Raw genomic sequence first — 15,928 nt, forward strand, 5'->3', positions numbered from 1 at the left:
GCCGAATAGCATTCATTCATAAAAATAATCTATGTTTAGTACTGCACTATTACACTTCTAGCGTATTTAGAATTTCCATTCCAAAACTATGCCCTTGGAAGTTAATTGACCGATTAGTTGAAATGTTGGTAGTTTTTATGATATTGTAATTTTTTAGCTAGCTTTCGATAACTGCTACAATTTTTTAGCTTGCTTCCGGTGACTGCGATAATTGTTTAGCTAGCTTTCGATAACTGCGATCATTTTGTAGCTAGCTTTCGATAATTGCGATCATTTTGTAGCTAGCTTTTGGTAATTGCGATCATTTTTAGCTAGCTTTCGGTAACTGCGATCCTTTTTTAGCTAGTTTTTGTAACTGCGATCATTTTTAGCTAGCTTTCGGTAACTGAGATTATTTTTAAGTGGATATCTCATTTTGACTGCATGGTGTATGTTGAGGAATTACATGGAGAAAAATTGTATTATTCAGTGAATATTACGGTGTCAACGTTCTGTAACCGTGTATTGTGATACTTTGTTTGGCCTTAAAGATGAGTTAACACTATTGAAGGCTTACCTTTGGTTACCTCGAAAAATATTAAATATTTTATATTGCGGTATTCGCTTGTTAACTTGTTGCATTTCACCCTATGCGTTTTTTTTTCTGTTAGACATATCACTAGGAATGTAACAATAGATTTTCAAACAGTACTGAAATATGTAAAATAAAGAGAAATTTAATAGTGATGTAAAATTTTCAACGGTAAAAGTGTACTCACTATCCTTATTTTATCAATATGATTACTGTATGATGGTTTTAAGGTTCTAAATATTATAAGATCGCCACAACGACGTTTTAAGACTTTATGTTTTGCTCCGTTTCTTGTTATAATTTTTTTTTTTTATTATTTATATTTCATTTTCTGCTCCTTAAGATTTCCTGGCTATTTCTAAGAGACCGTTAATTTCATATCATTATACCAAACTTGGCCAAAAAAATAGTGAAGAGGTCTGCATGCAACTTACGGAATTTTAAAATGGCCGTCGATATAAAAATTTCCGCCAAAGTTAAACCCGGATAAAGAAATGAAAAATCGAGGAATTAGTGGAACTTTTCAATTGTATGAAAACAACTTAAATAGCTTTTCTTGACTTGCTGACGTTACAGGCGTAAAATAAATTCATAATGGCGGCCAGATCGGCAAAATTTTAATATTGTTTGATTTCGATGAAAATTAATAAATGTACCTAAGGTTGACATGACATTCTAAAAGTAACGGGAGCTTAAGAGTTTGTAAGAAAGCTACATTTTTTTCAAAATTGCCCCCAAAATCAGGAAAATTTCAACATTGTTCGATTTGAATGAGACTAGATTTTTAGAATAAAAATTACTTTCTTTATTCAATTGCATAATTTCATTGAATCCGACCATTTGCCGCTTTAGCAGCTTTTGTGTTCTGCTAGTCTAATTTATATATTATGTCCAAATCTTTTACTCGGTAATGCTTTTAAGATTTGTTTGTTCGCAATGTTTCAGGTCAAAAGGAAATAAACCGGTTTCAGGCTATACAAAATATCGGAAAATAAGCGACGAAATATGTATAAAAATCCCACATATACCATATACCCTATTCACCATTGTTTCCCATTCATATTTTAAAATTGTTCAACATTTAAGTACCGGTCTTTCTAAAAATCAGACAGAAGGTGATTTATGCATGTTAAATCTACCAACATCAGTCTTGTTTCTTGTTCAGAAACAGTTATTGATCACATAACAGTCTTAGATTTTCATTTGGTAGTTGCACTTGTCGAATAAAAATCATATAGAATGTACATGAAATTTGCATTTTTGGAAGAGTTAGCTTTCTTGATTTAACTTCATTTGGTTGATTTCAGTGGGAGATGGATGTATGATTCTCTTAAAGTGCAGATCTGAATGCATAGAAGATTGTTGTTATGTGAAACTATAGCATATTTAGACTGAAAGAGTAATCAAGGGAAACAAGGTGATAGTGGTAATCAAACGAATGTAATCCAGGGACAAAGACCAGACATGGAAAACAGACATACACAACAAAGCTCATAGACTAACATAACTAAAATCATACATACAAAGTAACAAAAGTAATGAGTAACTCGGACTCCACTAAAAACTGGGAGTATGGACCAGGTGCACCGTAGGGTAAGCGTACTCTGCTTTTCTAGAAACACCCACCGAGTTGCTCATAAAAATCAAGTCCGGGATAGACGAAAGGGGAAAGGAAAACTATGACACGTTGAACAAATCAGTCTGTAAAAAAGTGATGTCACTGCGGGAAAAACACATTGCACATTGTGTCAATATAATTTAAAAACGATTTCTTATCTTGAATATGCAATAGCAACAACTTACTGATGGTGATGAGTGAGGCAAAAAAAACAAAACAAAAAACAAAACAAAAAAAAAACAAAAAAAAACAAAAAAAACAAACAAACAAACAAACAAAACAAAACAAAAAACAAAAAACAAAAAACAAAAAAACAAAACAATATAAAAACAAAAATGAAAACCAACAAAAAAAACCCCAGAAAAACCCGCAAAAAAAGCATAATAAGTGTGTCCATTATAATTTGTTTTTCAAATTTGATAAGTTGATATTTTGATACTGTCGCCGTCAGTTTTTATATCAATTTTTAAAACCGTGTTTAACATGATTTTTGAAAGGATATCGTGAATGTTCGACGTGATCTTAGTTTTCCTGTGTGTAGGGTAATTCAGAACTTTCTGTAAAGGTCAAAATTCAGAATTATAATTACATCAGTGATAAGATTTAGAACATTGAACGGAACTTGTATATATTTCTTATTCACATTCTTTACTATATATGTCTTGTTGTATCTCTGACTGTATATCAATGTTCTATATGAAGATGTAGGCCATAGTAAGAACTTATTCAGTGCTACGGTTCATTAACACTTGATTGTGGTGCACTATGATAGTAACTATGAGAGATTCGTAAGACGCACTAACAGAAAGCGTAACACATTTTTACAGTTACAGCCAATATTAAAAAAGACGTATTCATATGATATTTCATATCTGAAAGGTACGCTTTAATTTCACGCTAAACAAGGTAGTTTTAGATTTCTTACTATTTCAATAATTCTCGTCGTTTTTAAGACTTGGGTAGTTTTTTAGTTTTTGTGGCCGGTTATAGTCCATAGTGTCCATGGTGTTTTTGTATTGCCATTGTTCTCTACAATTGTCTTTGTTTGACACTTTGTAATTTTTTTTTCTGGCAAAAAATTGTGTTGCTCTACAATCGACGTCTTATTAGTTCAAATACGAAAGTAATCAACCGTTACATACAAAAGTAAAACTCATTCAAAGAAATAAAATAGAAGAAAGAAGGAACGGACATTGTTCTGAAGAGGATTACTTTTGATCTGAAATCTCTTTTTCTTTTAGATAAAGGCCCATGTTTTGTGATACACTTTATGGGAGATCTGAAAGAAACAATGAGTCCGAATATGTTACAACAAATACAGTGTCCGAGATGATGTTATATTGTTTCGAGAATTTAAAACAGATGCAATTCTCTTAATCAAAGTTAAAGTCACGCTGACAAAAATCTAATTTCAGCATTGCAATAAAATGAATTGTTTAATCAAATTTTGTCATTTCAAATGTCCATTTGTTGAATGGTCGTAAGAAATAATTTAAAATCATTAGGAGGTAATTTTGACGATATTCGATAGAATAAGTACTTGCACCGCATATCAAGGATATTCACTCAAGGTTATCTTTGAAATGCCTTAATTTTCAGGTTAACAGGTCTACGACAATTCTACTTATTTTATCTATCCATAGTCTTTGTTTGGTTCAATGTATATGGTTGATAGTAAAGCCGAAAAGTTATATGTAATAATCACATGAAATGACTAAATGAGGAAAATTAACTTATATTCTCTCTTGTTTTAATATACGCAGTTGAAACTATATAAAAAAAAATCTAATAATGTGTTACGAATAAAATTATAAATCTTATTTGTTTTCCGAACTATGTGAGTCTGCGACATCCTATATACTTAGATGATCTTAATACCTCAGGATTGTTCTATCGGAAGTGACATATTCTAGAAAGGACGTTTGCGGTAAGGAAGTGATTGGTTGACCCATATACAAATTTGTTTATACATTGGAGATATAAAAAATATAGCGGAGAAAATAAAAATGTGATATTGATGTCAATTATTAGTATTTCATTCTCGTCAAATATTCCTTACTTTAATCCATTCATGTACAGCGTTTTATTTTTACGATATTGAAGTAATAATACGATAAGAAAACTATTAAAATAATAGGTTTTAAATTGTCAATAACTGAACAAAGTTCAAGTTATCATAGACGCATTTTGGAAATGTGTGCATCTTTCTGTCTTCCTGTATGTTTTTTAAAGCTTTGATTTTTCGTAGGTATATCTGACAATATTTTCATTAGGAAAATAATATTTTCAAAAAGCTCCTATTTTTATTTTAATGTGAGGTGACAAAGTTTTCACTTATTGTAAGAGTTATTTTTTTGTCTCAAATACATTTATAGTTGTAAACATTATTTTAAACGAAAATTGTTTTTAGTAAATTTAAAGTTGTTGTAGTATCGTTAGTTTTTTTTTAATATTGGTCCTTGGTATTATGTCAAACAGTTTTACGTAAGCAGATCTTTCATTCTGTGTAATGATTCTCTGTGTGTCTATTGTGGATATTAAAATATATACCTCCGCTCTTAAATACTAGAGCTCAATTGATCCAATATAGAACCAGATATCTCAAACTGACAACTGTTTGATAAACTATGAACATATGCAACAATATTAAAACATTGGCAATCCCAGAGCTCATTGTTAGCACAACGAGTATTTAAAATAAGCTGCAATAACAAACTCAAGAACCGGAAGTCTTAGATACTTTCGGAATAAATGCCTTTTTTCTTGGTAGTTACAATTAAATATTTAGAGACGCATTGGTAAGTGAAGTTTACTACTGCTTTTGTATTCACTGATTCGCTGAGCAATTGAAGAGATACATGTTAAAATCATCAAAATGAAAGGAATAGAAGATAAATAAATGTTGACGGGCAAACGTCATCAGCTACTATAAAGATAAGGAATTTTTACATTATTTTTCGACGTTACACTTTAAACATTTGTAATGGAATTTGTTTTGTTTTGTTTTGTTTTTTTTGTATTTGATTTAATTATTTTTGTTTTCTTGTTTTTGGTTTTCATCGAACAGCCATATTGTGTCCTTTAATTAGACACTAGAACAAAAGATCAGATTCGAAATTCCTATATCAATTTCTATTTTCCTTATTCACTTTTTACATTTTCATGCATTTTAAATCAGCAATTCAATAATACATTGTCTGGAAAAGTAGTAACAGAATAAATACCGATTTGTGTAAAAAAATAAGACAAAATGCACAAAATCACAAAACATTTTACCATATTTTACTTGTCATGGAATGGTATCGGTATCTGTTTAAGCAAATATGCGGAATGATTTGAATTCAATCCGAACAATTAGCTTCGTTGCCCTTGTTTACGATGTATAGATCCAATACTATCTTGCCAAAATGATTTCAAGTACAAGTATATAAGACACAGTTAGGATATATGCATTTATTACTTTTGAAATTTAACTAAAGAGACAGAAAACATTTAATCAATTTCAGCAACCATATTTATTTGAAAAGTCGACAACTGGAAATTGAAGTTGACGTCGCGGTGTCAATTACCAGTTGAACTATTATGGAAGTATAAAAGGTTTTTTTTCATGGTTAGCACATTATCTATTCCCATTGATACCAGTAAACACATTTAAAGAAGAAAACAATAATGGTAAAATTCAAATCAAACGTCTTACACTTATGGGTATATTTTATATCTGTTTAAGTTCAAATCCTTATTTCTGATTGCATTATACACATTATACTTCAGAAATGACGGTGCACTTAGATACAGAGCACTTGGAAGAGATTCATTACATGGTTATGTTGCTACAAAATCAAAGTCTTCAATACAGATGTCATAAGGTTGTTATCACAAACTTGTTGATTGTTACGGTGTGTCCTTTTGCACCATGAGAACCAATTTGTACTCCGTGTCATAGTTTTTCCTTCTTCTTTCGTTTACCCAGGACCTGACATTAACAAATCGGCGGTTTTTTTCTAGTATAACAGAGAATGTATCCTTCCGGTGCATCTAGTATAACAAATTTTCAATCTTGTTAGTACAGGCCTGGTTGTTCAATTGCTTTTGTTTCTTTGCTTCTTTGCACATGCTGTTTTGATAATATTTTCTTTGTTTCCTGTATATGTTGTCACTGTCTGGTATTTTTGTCAAGGAGTATATAATTTTGATTTCTGCTCGAATCTGCCTTTCCTTTTCCTTCCTTCCTTTGTATAGTCTTATAATGGCAAAAAGGCCAAATACTTTGTTTGGGCCAAACAACTGGTATCAATTTTAGAAATGAGTAACTATAACATGTGACCATCTAAATCAATGAATGGATAAGAATAACAGCTTGAAACTATAAACAGGTAAATATTGTTTTGTTGAAAGGAGCGTTAAAGCTGTTCCCTCTAAGCCAAAATGGTGAGACTTATTAACATGTATGCATATGTGTTACAGGCTGAAAAAAATTTTTGCAAAGCTTATACAAAAAGTTAACTGAATGATTAATTTTATATACATTTGTTCCGTACACTTAAAGATATTTTTGCTGGACAAAAACAGCAGTGTTCTCCAAAAAAAATCATTTACCCTACGTAATATTTCAGAGCAGCTGATATTTCCTACGTCCAATGCAAGGCATTTGGCGAAAAAAAAATTTAAATAAAATAAATCAAACACATATTTTACTTAACTTACAAGTTAATTAGAGGTAATAAAGAACGTGTGATAATATATATTCCTCATTTCTTTCAAATGGAATAAAAATTATCCAGGACTCACTTCGTTTGTATTTAATGGATTCAGTAAGCGTTTGATTCTTTTATCAAAACAGTTATGAAGGTTTACTCTCTAATTAAACATTTTGTAAAACATATTTTCATTATAAAAAACATAAAAGCCGCATTTCCGGCGATAATACACAAATTGAATGAATTTAACAAAGAATTAGACTTTATTCCTGTGGATAAAGCTTTAAATAATTAAGTTGTTATTTGACGTAAATATTGTATAGAAGTTCTACTAATTCTCCTACATACCAGCGAACTAAAGTTTTTTTTTAAAAAGTAAGATTTGTGAACAAACAAAAACTCTTCGGTACCTATTTACAAGCTGAGCCTATTAGCATGAAAGTTCTTACTATGTATTGGCTTCCAAAAATACACAAATCACCATGTAAATGCAGATGTATTTCTTATTCAAACCATTGCTCAACAACCAGACATTCTTACAAATTATACACCATACAGAAAATATAGTTATAAAGCACCTGCCTATAGAGTTTTCATATCACAACGCATATATGACTGTGAAAGTTCAACTGTTCGTGGGGTATCAATATTCGTAATTTTCATGTGTAGGTCAAACCACGATATATGTTTCCCAACGAAAAGGAGTATCCCATTGATTTGTATACTGAAAACCTCACAACCACGAATTCAAGAATCCGCTGGTTGTGTATTTTCCCTTATCCACGAAAATTAGTATCTAGGAATTAAAGTACATTCACAATATGCCATAGCTTGCCATAACTACGCAGAATTTTTGTATCGCGCTACACTTCTTACAATTAGGCTGCTGGAAAAGAGTCATGTTGCCACAAGATTGAAGTCATCAGTCCAGTTTTTAGTGGAGTTTATGATCAATTCCTTTTGTTACTTTGTATGTATTGTTTTGGTTACTTTTGTTCCTTGCTTTTTGTGTCTGTTATCATTGATTACTCTTTTGTTACTAAGCTTATGAGTTTTCTATATTTGTGTGTTGAAGATTCTCTTGAAGAATTGCATGCCTATACAAAATAATTATAATTTGGTCAAAGTTTAGATGTTTCTACCCTATATTGCACTTCACCTCATAATCTCATACAACAAATATCGCATATTTTATCTAATAGTCATTTGATAAATCGGGATGTTAACATATATTTTCGAATTCTTTAATTACTACGTTAATTTGACTCCTTGCGATATGCTTACAACACTCAAATTCCTGTAAAACCACATTTTTTCTCGCTATGGCGATATAGTTTATCGTTAAATCTTTTGAATTTCTAATAGGACGTTTGTACACCACTAATTAAGAACCTCTTTCTGCCTAGTGAAAACATTCAGTTTATGGCTAGAATAAAAATAAAACTACCACACAACATTTGATAAAAAAAAAAGAAAAATACCTTCAGATAATTGGACGATATTTTGACCCTTAACAACAACGACTGAAAAATATTTCCTAAAGATATACTGAGAACTTTCTTTGAATACAGCGAATACTGATAATAAAGAATGCCCGTCCCTTTATTTTTAATCTCTAAGACTTAGCCTTCATTTCAATAATGGTAAACTTAATAATAGTATCTACGATAAAAGGGATGATTTGTCTATTGATAACAATCCATTTTTAGACAATGACGCCCTCTAGCATCTCTATATGGTATTTAAATATCACAGTTTGTTCGATTTGCTCGAATTTGTAACGGTATTTTAAATTTTAAAGAAACAAATCTTTATACGACTGAAAAATTATCATATTAAGGTTTTTATGGCAAGCTCGAAAACATTCAACCGATGCAAGGAACTCATTCTTAAGAACGAATGTACTTGTAAACGATAAATACGTGCGGGTATCTTCCATTCTACATATTCGTCACAAAGCACGGAGAGCTTAATACCCACCCTATTAGTTGACTTAACAGTTATATAGGATAATTCTTATCTTAAAATAAATAATTTTGATGTTGTAGTAAAATCGTTAAAAATGGCAATGTTTTTGTATTAATATTGATTCAATCATAGATTCTTTGAATCTAACACGCTACATTTAAAAGCACTTTTGGGATTGACAAAGGTTTTTTCCTTATTGTATGACTTATAATGTACCGTGATTTTTAACCCTGCATGGGATGACGAGACAGATAAACGATGAGAACATATTTTTATGGGTTTAAAATGGCCTGGAGCTGGTTTGTCAGTAAACTGCTAGTAGTCGTATTCTTGTGCATTTGTGTAACGTTCATGTCATTTTTAACAGGGTTTCACACTTTTCTAAAGTGATTTTTAGGTTTGTTCACTTGTGTAATATTTTTTTCAACACGGTCAGATCCGAAGGGGGACGGTATGTATTATTTAGATTTCACTTTCAAGACATGGTAGCAACTACAACTTTCAGAAAACAATGAGTATTTGTTACTCTTTTTTTCTAGTTCCTTAATGATATTTGTCATACATGCTATGAATTTCAACTTACGATATTCCTATAGCATTACTACATTTTGCAAGCGAAATGAGATAATATTATTATACGAATTTAAAATGTTGTCCAAATTGAAGGAAAGACGTATTTTGCGTAAATGAAAATACTTGAAAAAAATTTTCTGAGCCCTTTTAATAACCTTTCGTTTTTTTTTCAGTTTTACAATTCTTTCGATGGCTATAGTACATAAAAAGAACAAATACAATTATAGCAAAACTTTTTGTAACAAATAATTGTGATTAGCACAGTATGAATTATTATTACTTTTCCATAGAAATTACTTTGCGGCATTACTCATTATTTCTATTTAATGTATTTTATCTTTATGAACTAAACCAGATATACCTTATACTGCCTGTTATACAGAAAGAGCAGCCACTTGTTTCTTATAAAATTTTATAAAATATGTTTACTATTTACATTTCCTCAAGAACCTTCAATTATTCAAACCGTTGACTACATGAACAAAATTATGGGTATGGGAAAACGCAACAAAAACACCAGCGTACATTTGCATAACCTGAATGTTAGAACAGTGAATATATTCATAGATCATCAAAAGATCATTTGATTTCAAAATGAAATATCCGCTCAAAGTACAATTGAAAACTACCTCAGAGAAGATATTAATATAATAATATAAGAATAACAGTACAATATAAAATACCCCATTAGAAGTACTCGGTAATTACAATTCCAGTTAACTGGGTTTGGAATAGTTACTTCTAGGACTTACATGTAGTGAAATATTCAAAAATGACTTAGTTATCACGAAGCAATGCAACTACTGGTCAAATATCACTATTTACGGAACAGGGATACATAAATTGAAAACGTATATTTACGAATATAATTTATTGCCTGATGATGATATTTCATAATTTTGAAATACAGTCAGATAAACTACAAGACATATATAAAAAAGTAAATGCAACCAAACTAAGACGTTCCATTGAATGTTCTTAATTTTATCCCTTGTTTTGATTTTCATTTTGGAACTCCGACCTTTGTAGATTGTTCTGAATTAAGTTCTATTTATCCAAGGGTTCTTACGGGAGGAGAAGAAAATTAATGAACTTCATATCGAAAATTCACGATTTCCATTCAAACATCATGCAAACCATGGTCATAAAGTACTAGTACTCTGATAAGAAATTGATATAAGAAGAGACAGCCTAAAGGATCGTTATCAACAGCTCATCATATTGTCTTGGAATTAAGACGAATTATTATGGAATCTCTAATCAAATTAGTCTTTTTTGCCTCTGTAATTACCACAAGTAAGTTTTTTAGCATTCAAAAATTAATATCATTTGTATTACGATATCGATCGACACAACTGTATATTTCATTTTTCCCAACTACGAAAGCCACTTCATGTATGGCAAAAATAATATAATAAAAGTTGACCGAATGTTGTAATAAATTGTTAATAATTATAGACTTTATTTACAGACTACATATGTAAAGAAAAACATCATTATGTTCAAATATCCATAAATTTGTCTTTTTCAGTATTTTGTGCATGTCCAGATCAATGGAGCCACTTTCAAGATAAATGTTTCTTCTTGAGTAGAGAAAATGAAACATTTGGTGAAGCACTGGTAAGTAAGATTCTGAGTGATAGGGTTTGAAATTTACATTTCTATTAACACAGTTCTAGCGACACAGTTGTAAGTTACAATACTAGTGATAAGAAATACGGTTATAGATTACACTTCCAGTTATAAGTGATATGGTTGTAAGTTATATTACGAGTGATAAGTGATGCGGTTATAAGTTATATTACGAGTGATAAGTGATACGGTGATACCGTTGTTAGTTTAAATACCCCCGCTGACGTATTTTGTGAAAAATATGTGCTAAGTACATCGTTGTTGGTGTTTGTATTTCATTTATTTTTACTATCATTTGTTTTGTATAGTTTCAAAGTATTCAGCTTTTAAAGGCTACAATTTCATCGAAGAATCATTGCATTTACAAATAATTTTATCAAATGTTTTAAAACAATCGTACTTTCTTAAATTGAAGACAATTTGTGAAATGATTGGAAGACAATATGGACGATCAGCATCATTGGCAACTATTGAAGACGCACAAACTCAAAGTTTCCTTGTCGGAATGATAAATAAAACTGGTGAGTTTTGGAAAAAAATATGTAATATTTTATGTCTTTCATGAATATTTACCGATCATTTAGTTTGGGGCCTTCTACAGCTTGCTTTATGGAAAAGATTTTGCCAATCATTGAGGTCCATTTGGTGATCTGTTGTAGTTTAATCGTTCAAATCAATATTATACAAACGTCTCAGAATGTGACGACTCTATTGGCTACACTGCTCCATCGGATCAAATTGATACAGGAAAGATAAGTGGCCTAGGGCACTAGACTTTGTGCAGGTGGTGTTGCCATAGATGTCACAACGGTACGAGTTCGAGTCCCGCGGAGGGAACGACCAAAAATTTGCTTCGCAAATTTGACAGTTCTAACATCGTTGGGAATTTTTCAGACCCTTCTATAAGTTTACGTCATCTTCCCTGTATCAATTTGATCCGATGGAGCAGAGTAGCGAATGGAGTCGTCATATTCTGAGACGTTGTATATATATATATATATATATTTAAATATATATAAAAGTACAGTTTTAATTTGATGAAGTATATTTGAAACTGTGTTTTAAAAGAAAAAAGTGTTTTGATATATTTAAACCTACAGCATAGCTTCAAAGAGCAATGACTTTTGATGTTTTGTGAATTCTATAACTGTACTTTTAGAATGCAACAAATAGTCTATTACTAAGGTTACCAAAATTTTTAATTGTATCTTATTTCATCAATTACCAGAAATTACCGCCCGTTAAGTCTTTTGAAAAACCTTAAGTTTATATAGAATACAAGTCATTAACAGACAAATTGTTCTCATTCATTTTAATACATTTCTTTTTGGACACATGCGTATAAAATGTGTGATATATTCAACATCTTTAGATTATGAAGAGGTTTATATCGGACTAAATGACATTGTCAAAGAAGGTGAATTTGTATGGGCTGCTAATGGCAGAAAGGCTACATATTTTGCTTGGGGACCAACTCAACCAAACAACAGATTTGGAGCTGAGAACTGTGCAGCTATAACTTACGATCCGCCTAATCAATTTACATACTTATGGACAGATGACCCTTGTACTGTTAAAAAGTATTTTCTTTGTGAAATGGTGTAAGTAATTCAGTGTCTATATGATAGCTTATCTCTTATTTAATGATTCTTATAGTTTACTATTGCTTATTTTAATTGTAAGGACGTATGGACAATATCGTTTATACACACTCAAGATGTATTTCCTTATGATAGTATACATTAAAACGAATACTGTTATTAACAAAAGCAAGTTCGGTGTGGTGAGAGAACACTGATATTTCACATATATTGTTATTCACGATAGAAATATGTATTCGTTAGTGATATAATATGGAACTCAGTATAATTTGATTCAGTTTCATATCTTGACCTATACTTAGAATTAGATGGTTAAACTATTGACCTAACTAAACGACAAACGCAACGTTTTTTATTCAATATTGTCGACGTTCCCTGCGACAGTGGCAGCATCTCTTCAGAACCTGCGTATATAGTTTTCATATCATTAATCAAACGATGTGCCAGAGCTTGCTGTAACTACGCAGACTGTTTGTATTGTTACAGTACGTGCATTTGCACCATGAAAACTGATTTGTTCAACGTGTCCTAGTTTTTCGTTTCCTCTTTTTCCTACCTAGGGCTTGAGTTTTTATTAGCAATTTTGTTGGTGTTTCTAGAGAAGCAGAGGACACTTAGCCTACAAGTTCACCTAATCAATGTTCCGAGATTTTGGTTTAGCCCGAAATGCTCACTTACTTTTATTACTTTGAATGTATCATTTCGGTCATTTTATATATTGTTTGTTGTGTGACTGATTTTTGTCCCTGGATAATATTCTTTTGATTTCTGCAATATCTTGGTCCCCTTTACTACTTTCTAGCAATAAACGGACTTTTTTTTAAACACAAAACTATGTTATAAAACGCTGTACTTTTTCTTTTGTAGTGGTGCTGGCATTTCCAACACTTTAGGATAGATGTCTATTTCAGTTTTGTAAATACAATTTTGTAAATAAAGATGTGCGTAACTAATCTTTGTCTGTTTTCCTTCGATATTCAATTAAACCCAACAAATACAATGGAACTTATTCCATTGAGTGAAAATCAAAATGTGGTATTGATACTTTTCAATTCTTTTTTTATGAACTACGCATAAGATATGAATTCAGATATAAAATTGCAATTACCATTACATCAAAATATGAATCATTACAAACTGGTAAAATATTCTCTTGTTTATTCGTATTTCGTGTCCGTCTTTACAAAATATGAATCATTACAAACTGGTAAAATATTCTCTTGTTTATTCGTATTTCGTGTCCGTCTTTACAAAATATGAATCATTACAAACTGGTAATATTCTCTTGTTTATTCGTATTTCGTGTCCGTCTTTACAAAATATGAATCATTACAAACTGGTAATATTATCTTATTTATTCGTATTTCGTGTCCGTCTGTACAAAATGAACATATTCTTCAAGTCATAAAATAACCACTGAATAATTAAACTAGCTAGTCAATCAGATATTTGAATCACCGATGAAATGGTCCGAGAAAGAGAATACATTACTCAATAAGATTTCATAATTGTGAAAAAAGCGAGACAACCCTAATGTTTTTTTTTAATCTAAAACATAATAATAGTTTATGTTAATAGTTTTGGTTAGATAAGTAATGTTAATACATGGTAATTCTCCAAGACGAGAGTATTCTTGACAAAGGTGGTAATTTCTTAAATTTTTAAGTGTTAGAAATAATCGAATTTATGTAAACATCCTTGTTTGAGATAATGGACAAATCCCGTCTTGTGATCTGGTTATGTGATCTGGGCATAAATAAGGTTAATTTTGCCATTCTGGCTTTGACCACAGAATGGATAAATAATTTATCTTTATACAACCGAATTAAAGCATTCAGGTTTATGTAGATTGTAATTGCATTTTTTTTATTACGTGGTAAACTTGTTTGGAAATATTAAATTCATAGTGCAATAAGTTTGTTTTTAATTTTTCAAATAACCAGTTACTCCCAGATCTATTAACTGGTTTCCTACTTTTATCATAAATTATGAAGTAAAAATAGCAGTTTTGAATATCTGATGGTCTGTAAATCTTGATCTGTATCAAACATTTCAACGTCATACCCTTTATCGCAGGGAGAGTTTGTAAACTGCAATATCTCCATGTATGAGAGTACATATTTCATGTCAGCACGTATAATTCTGTATAGAGTCGTGTTATTTAACATTCTTTCATTAGAGATGAGTATGCTTTGACTACTATTGGTTAATATTACATTTGTTCGTTCAGGTTGTTTTATAAACAGTAACTTCTACTTCTACTCTTTTGTACTAACAACAAACACATTGTATTATTTAAAGTATATGAATATATCCCGATATTTCGAAAACCGACGAAAATAAAGCACGAATACTAACAAAAGAATAGTAAAAAACAAAAAGAAAAAATCATGCAAATTAATAGATTGAACTGAATTACTCTCAGTCACAGTTTTAGTACTAGTGTAAATTCACTACAACATTTTGTAAAAGATTGTACTTCACTAGTTAAATTTTCATAATAATATGATAAATTAAGAAAACAAATATCTTAAACGTGATTAAAATTTAATTTCAACAGTTCTGAAATTTCGGAACTGCTCATCCGTCATTTTGCATAACAAAACAGCGATATGATCGGTCATCGGTTATCGATTCGTCATACATGTAGATCTTCACTACACATCGATCCGTCAAATAATTGCACAGATCGATTCAGGGACTATATGAGCATCAATGCAATTTTATACTTTTAACGGAAACATATTTATCATTATTATTATTATTATTATTATTATTATTATTATTTTCACCCAGACTTGTTAACAGTCATATGAGTCGATTGGCAAAATTTCTCATACTTTCTCGGTCGGTTACATTCACTATATAGTTTGGACATTAATAAAACAATGACAAAGTTTTATGCCAGCCACTTGTACAAAATACCGCTTTGTACATTTTACGGTAATTGATCAATAAATTGTCATTTATGTAACTGACTTTTGTTTATTCTATTTCAAAGAATTCAACCTGGCCTGCTCTGCTCTATAGATAGACGAGGTAGTGTCACGCCATTTTATTTTACTTTTTTTTTACAAAAGACAAGTTTGCAATACGAAAAAAAAAGAACTGAGAAACAGATAAAAATAGCATTTTTAATTTGATTTGAATTAAATACGCAAACATGTATAACTAAATGATAAATACGAATATAACAGCGCAAGGAATATTTTTCCTAATTTCAAGTTTCAACTTCAACTGTTCATTAAACATTTGATTATTTTTAGCA

At 30.7% G+C, this 15,928-nt stretch overlaps 1 protein-coding gene and 1 long non-coding RNA gene across 2 annotated transcripts; both read left to right on the top strand.

Moving 5' to 3' along the window:
- The first annotated feature begins 2,892 nt into the window (after window positions 1–2,892).
- Window positions 2,893–3,634, top strand: LOC148600259 (uncharacterized). The gene is made up of 2 exons (XR_015918225.1): window positions 2,893–3,068; window positions 3,431–3,634. It is a non-coding gene; the product is annotated as an uncharacterized LOC148600259 (long non-coding RNA).
- Window positions 3,635–10,569: 6,935 nt separating this feature from the next.
- Window positions 10,570–13,613, top strand: LOC148600260 (lectin BRA-3-like). The gene is made up of 5 exons (XM_088557569.1): window positions 10,570–10,723; window positions 10,959–11,047; window positions 11,475–11,580; window positions 12,432–12,660; window positions 13,528–13,613. The coding sequence occupies exons 1-5, from the start codon at window positions 10,675–10,677 to the stop codon at window positions 13,556–13,558; spliced, it is 504 nt and encodes a 167-aa protein (XP_088413695.1). The 5' UTR covers window positions 10,570–10,674; the 3' UTR covers window positions 13,559–13,613.
- Window positions 13,614–15,928: the final 2,315 nt, after the last annotated feature.

The sequence above is a fragment of the Perna viridis genome, chromosome 13, assembly GCF_037379345.1.
Source record: "Perna viridis isolate PV_CMFRI_1.1 ecotype Kerala chromosome 13, ASM3737934v1, whole genome shotgun sequence".
Classification (NCBI taxonomy): domain Eukaryota; kingdom Metazoa; phylum Mollusca; class Bivalvia; order Mytilida; family Mytilidae; genus Perna; species Perna viridis.

What these genes read in the sequence shown, in the direction of transcription:
- LOC148600260 (XM_088557569.1), top strand. Translation starts at nt 10,675, where the DNA reads ATGGAATCTCTAATCAAATTAGTCTTTTTTGCCTCTGTAATTACCACA. An exon ending in TGCCTCTGTAATTACCACAA is followed by an intron (nt 10,724 to 10,958) that starts GTAAGTTTTTTA and finishes TGTCTTTTTCAG; the next exon opens with TATTTTGTGCATGTCCAGAT. An exon ending in TATTTTCTTTGTGAAATGGT is followed by an intron (nt 12,661 to 13,527) that starts GTAAGTAATTCA and finishes TTTCTTTTGTAG; the next exon opens with TGGTGCTGGCATTTCCAACA.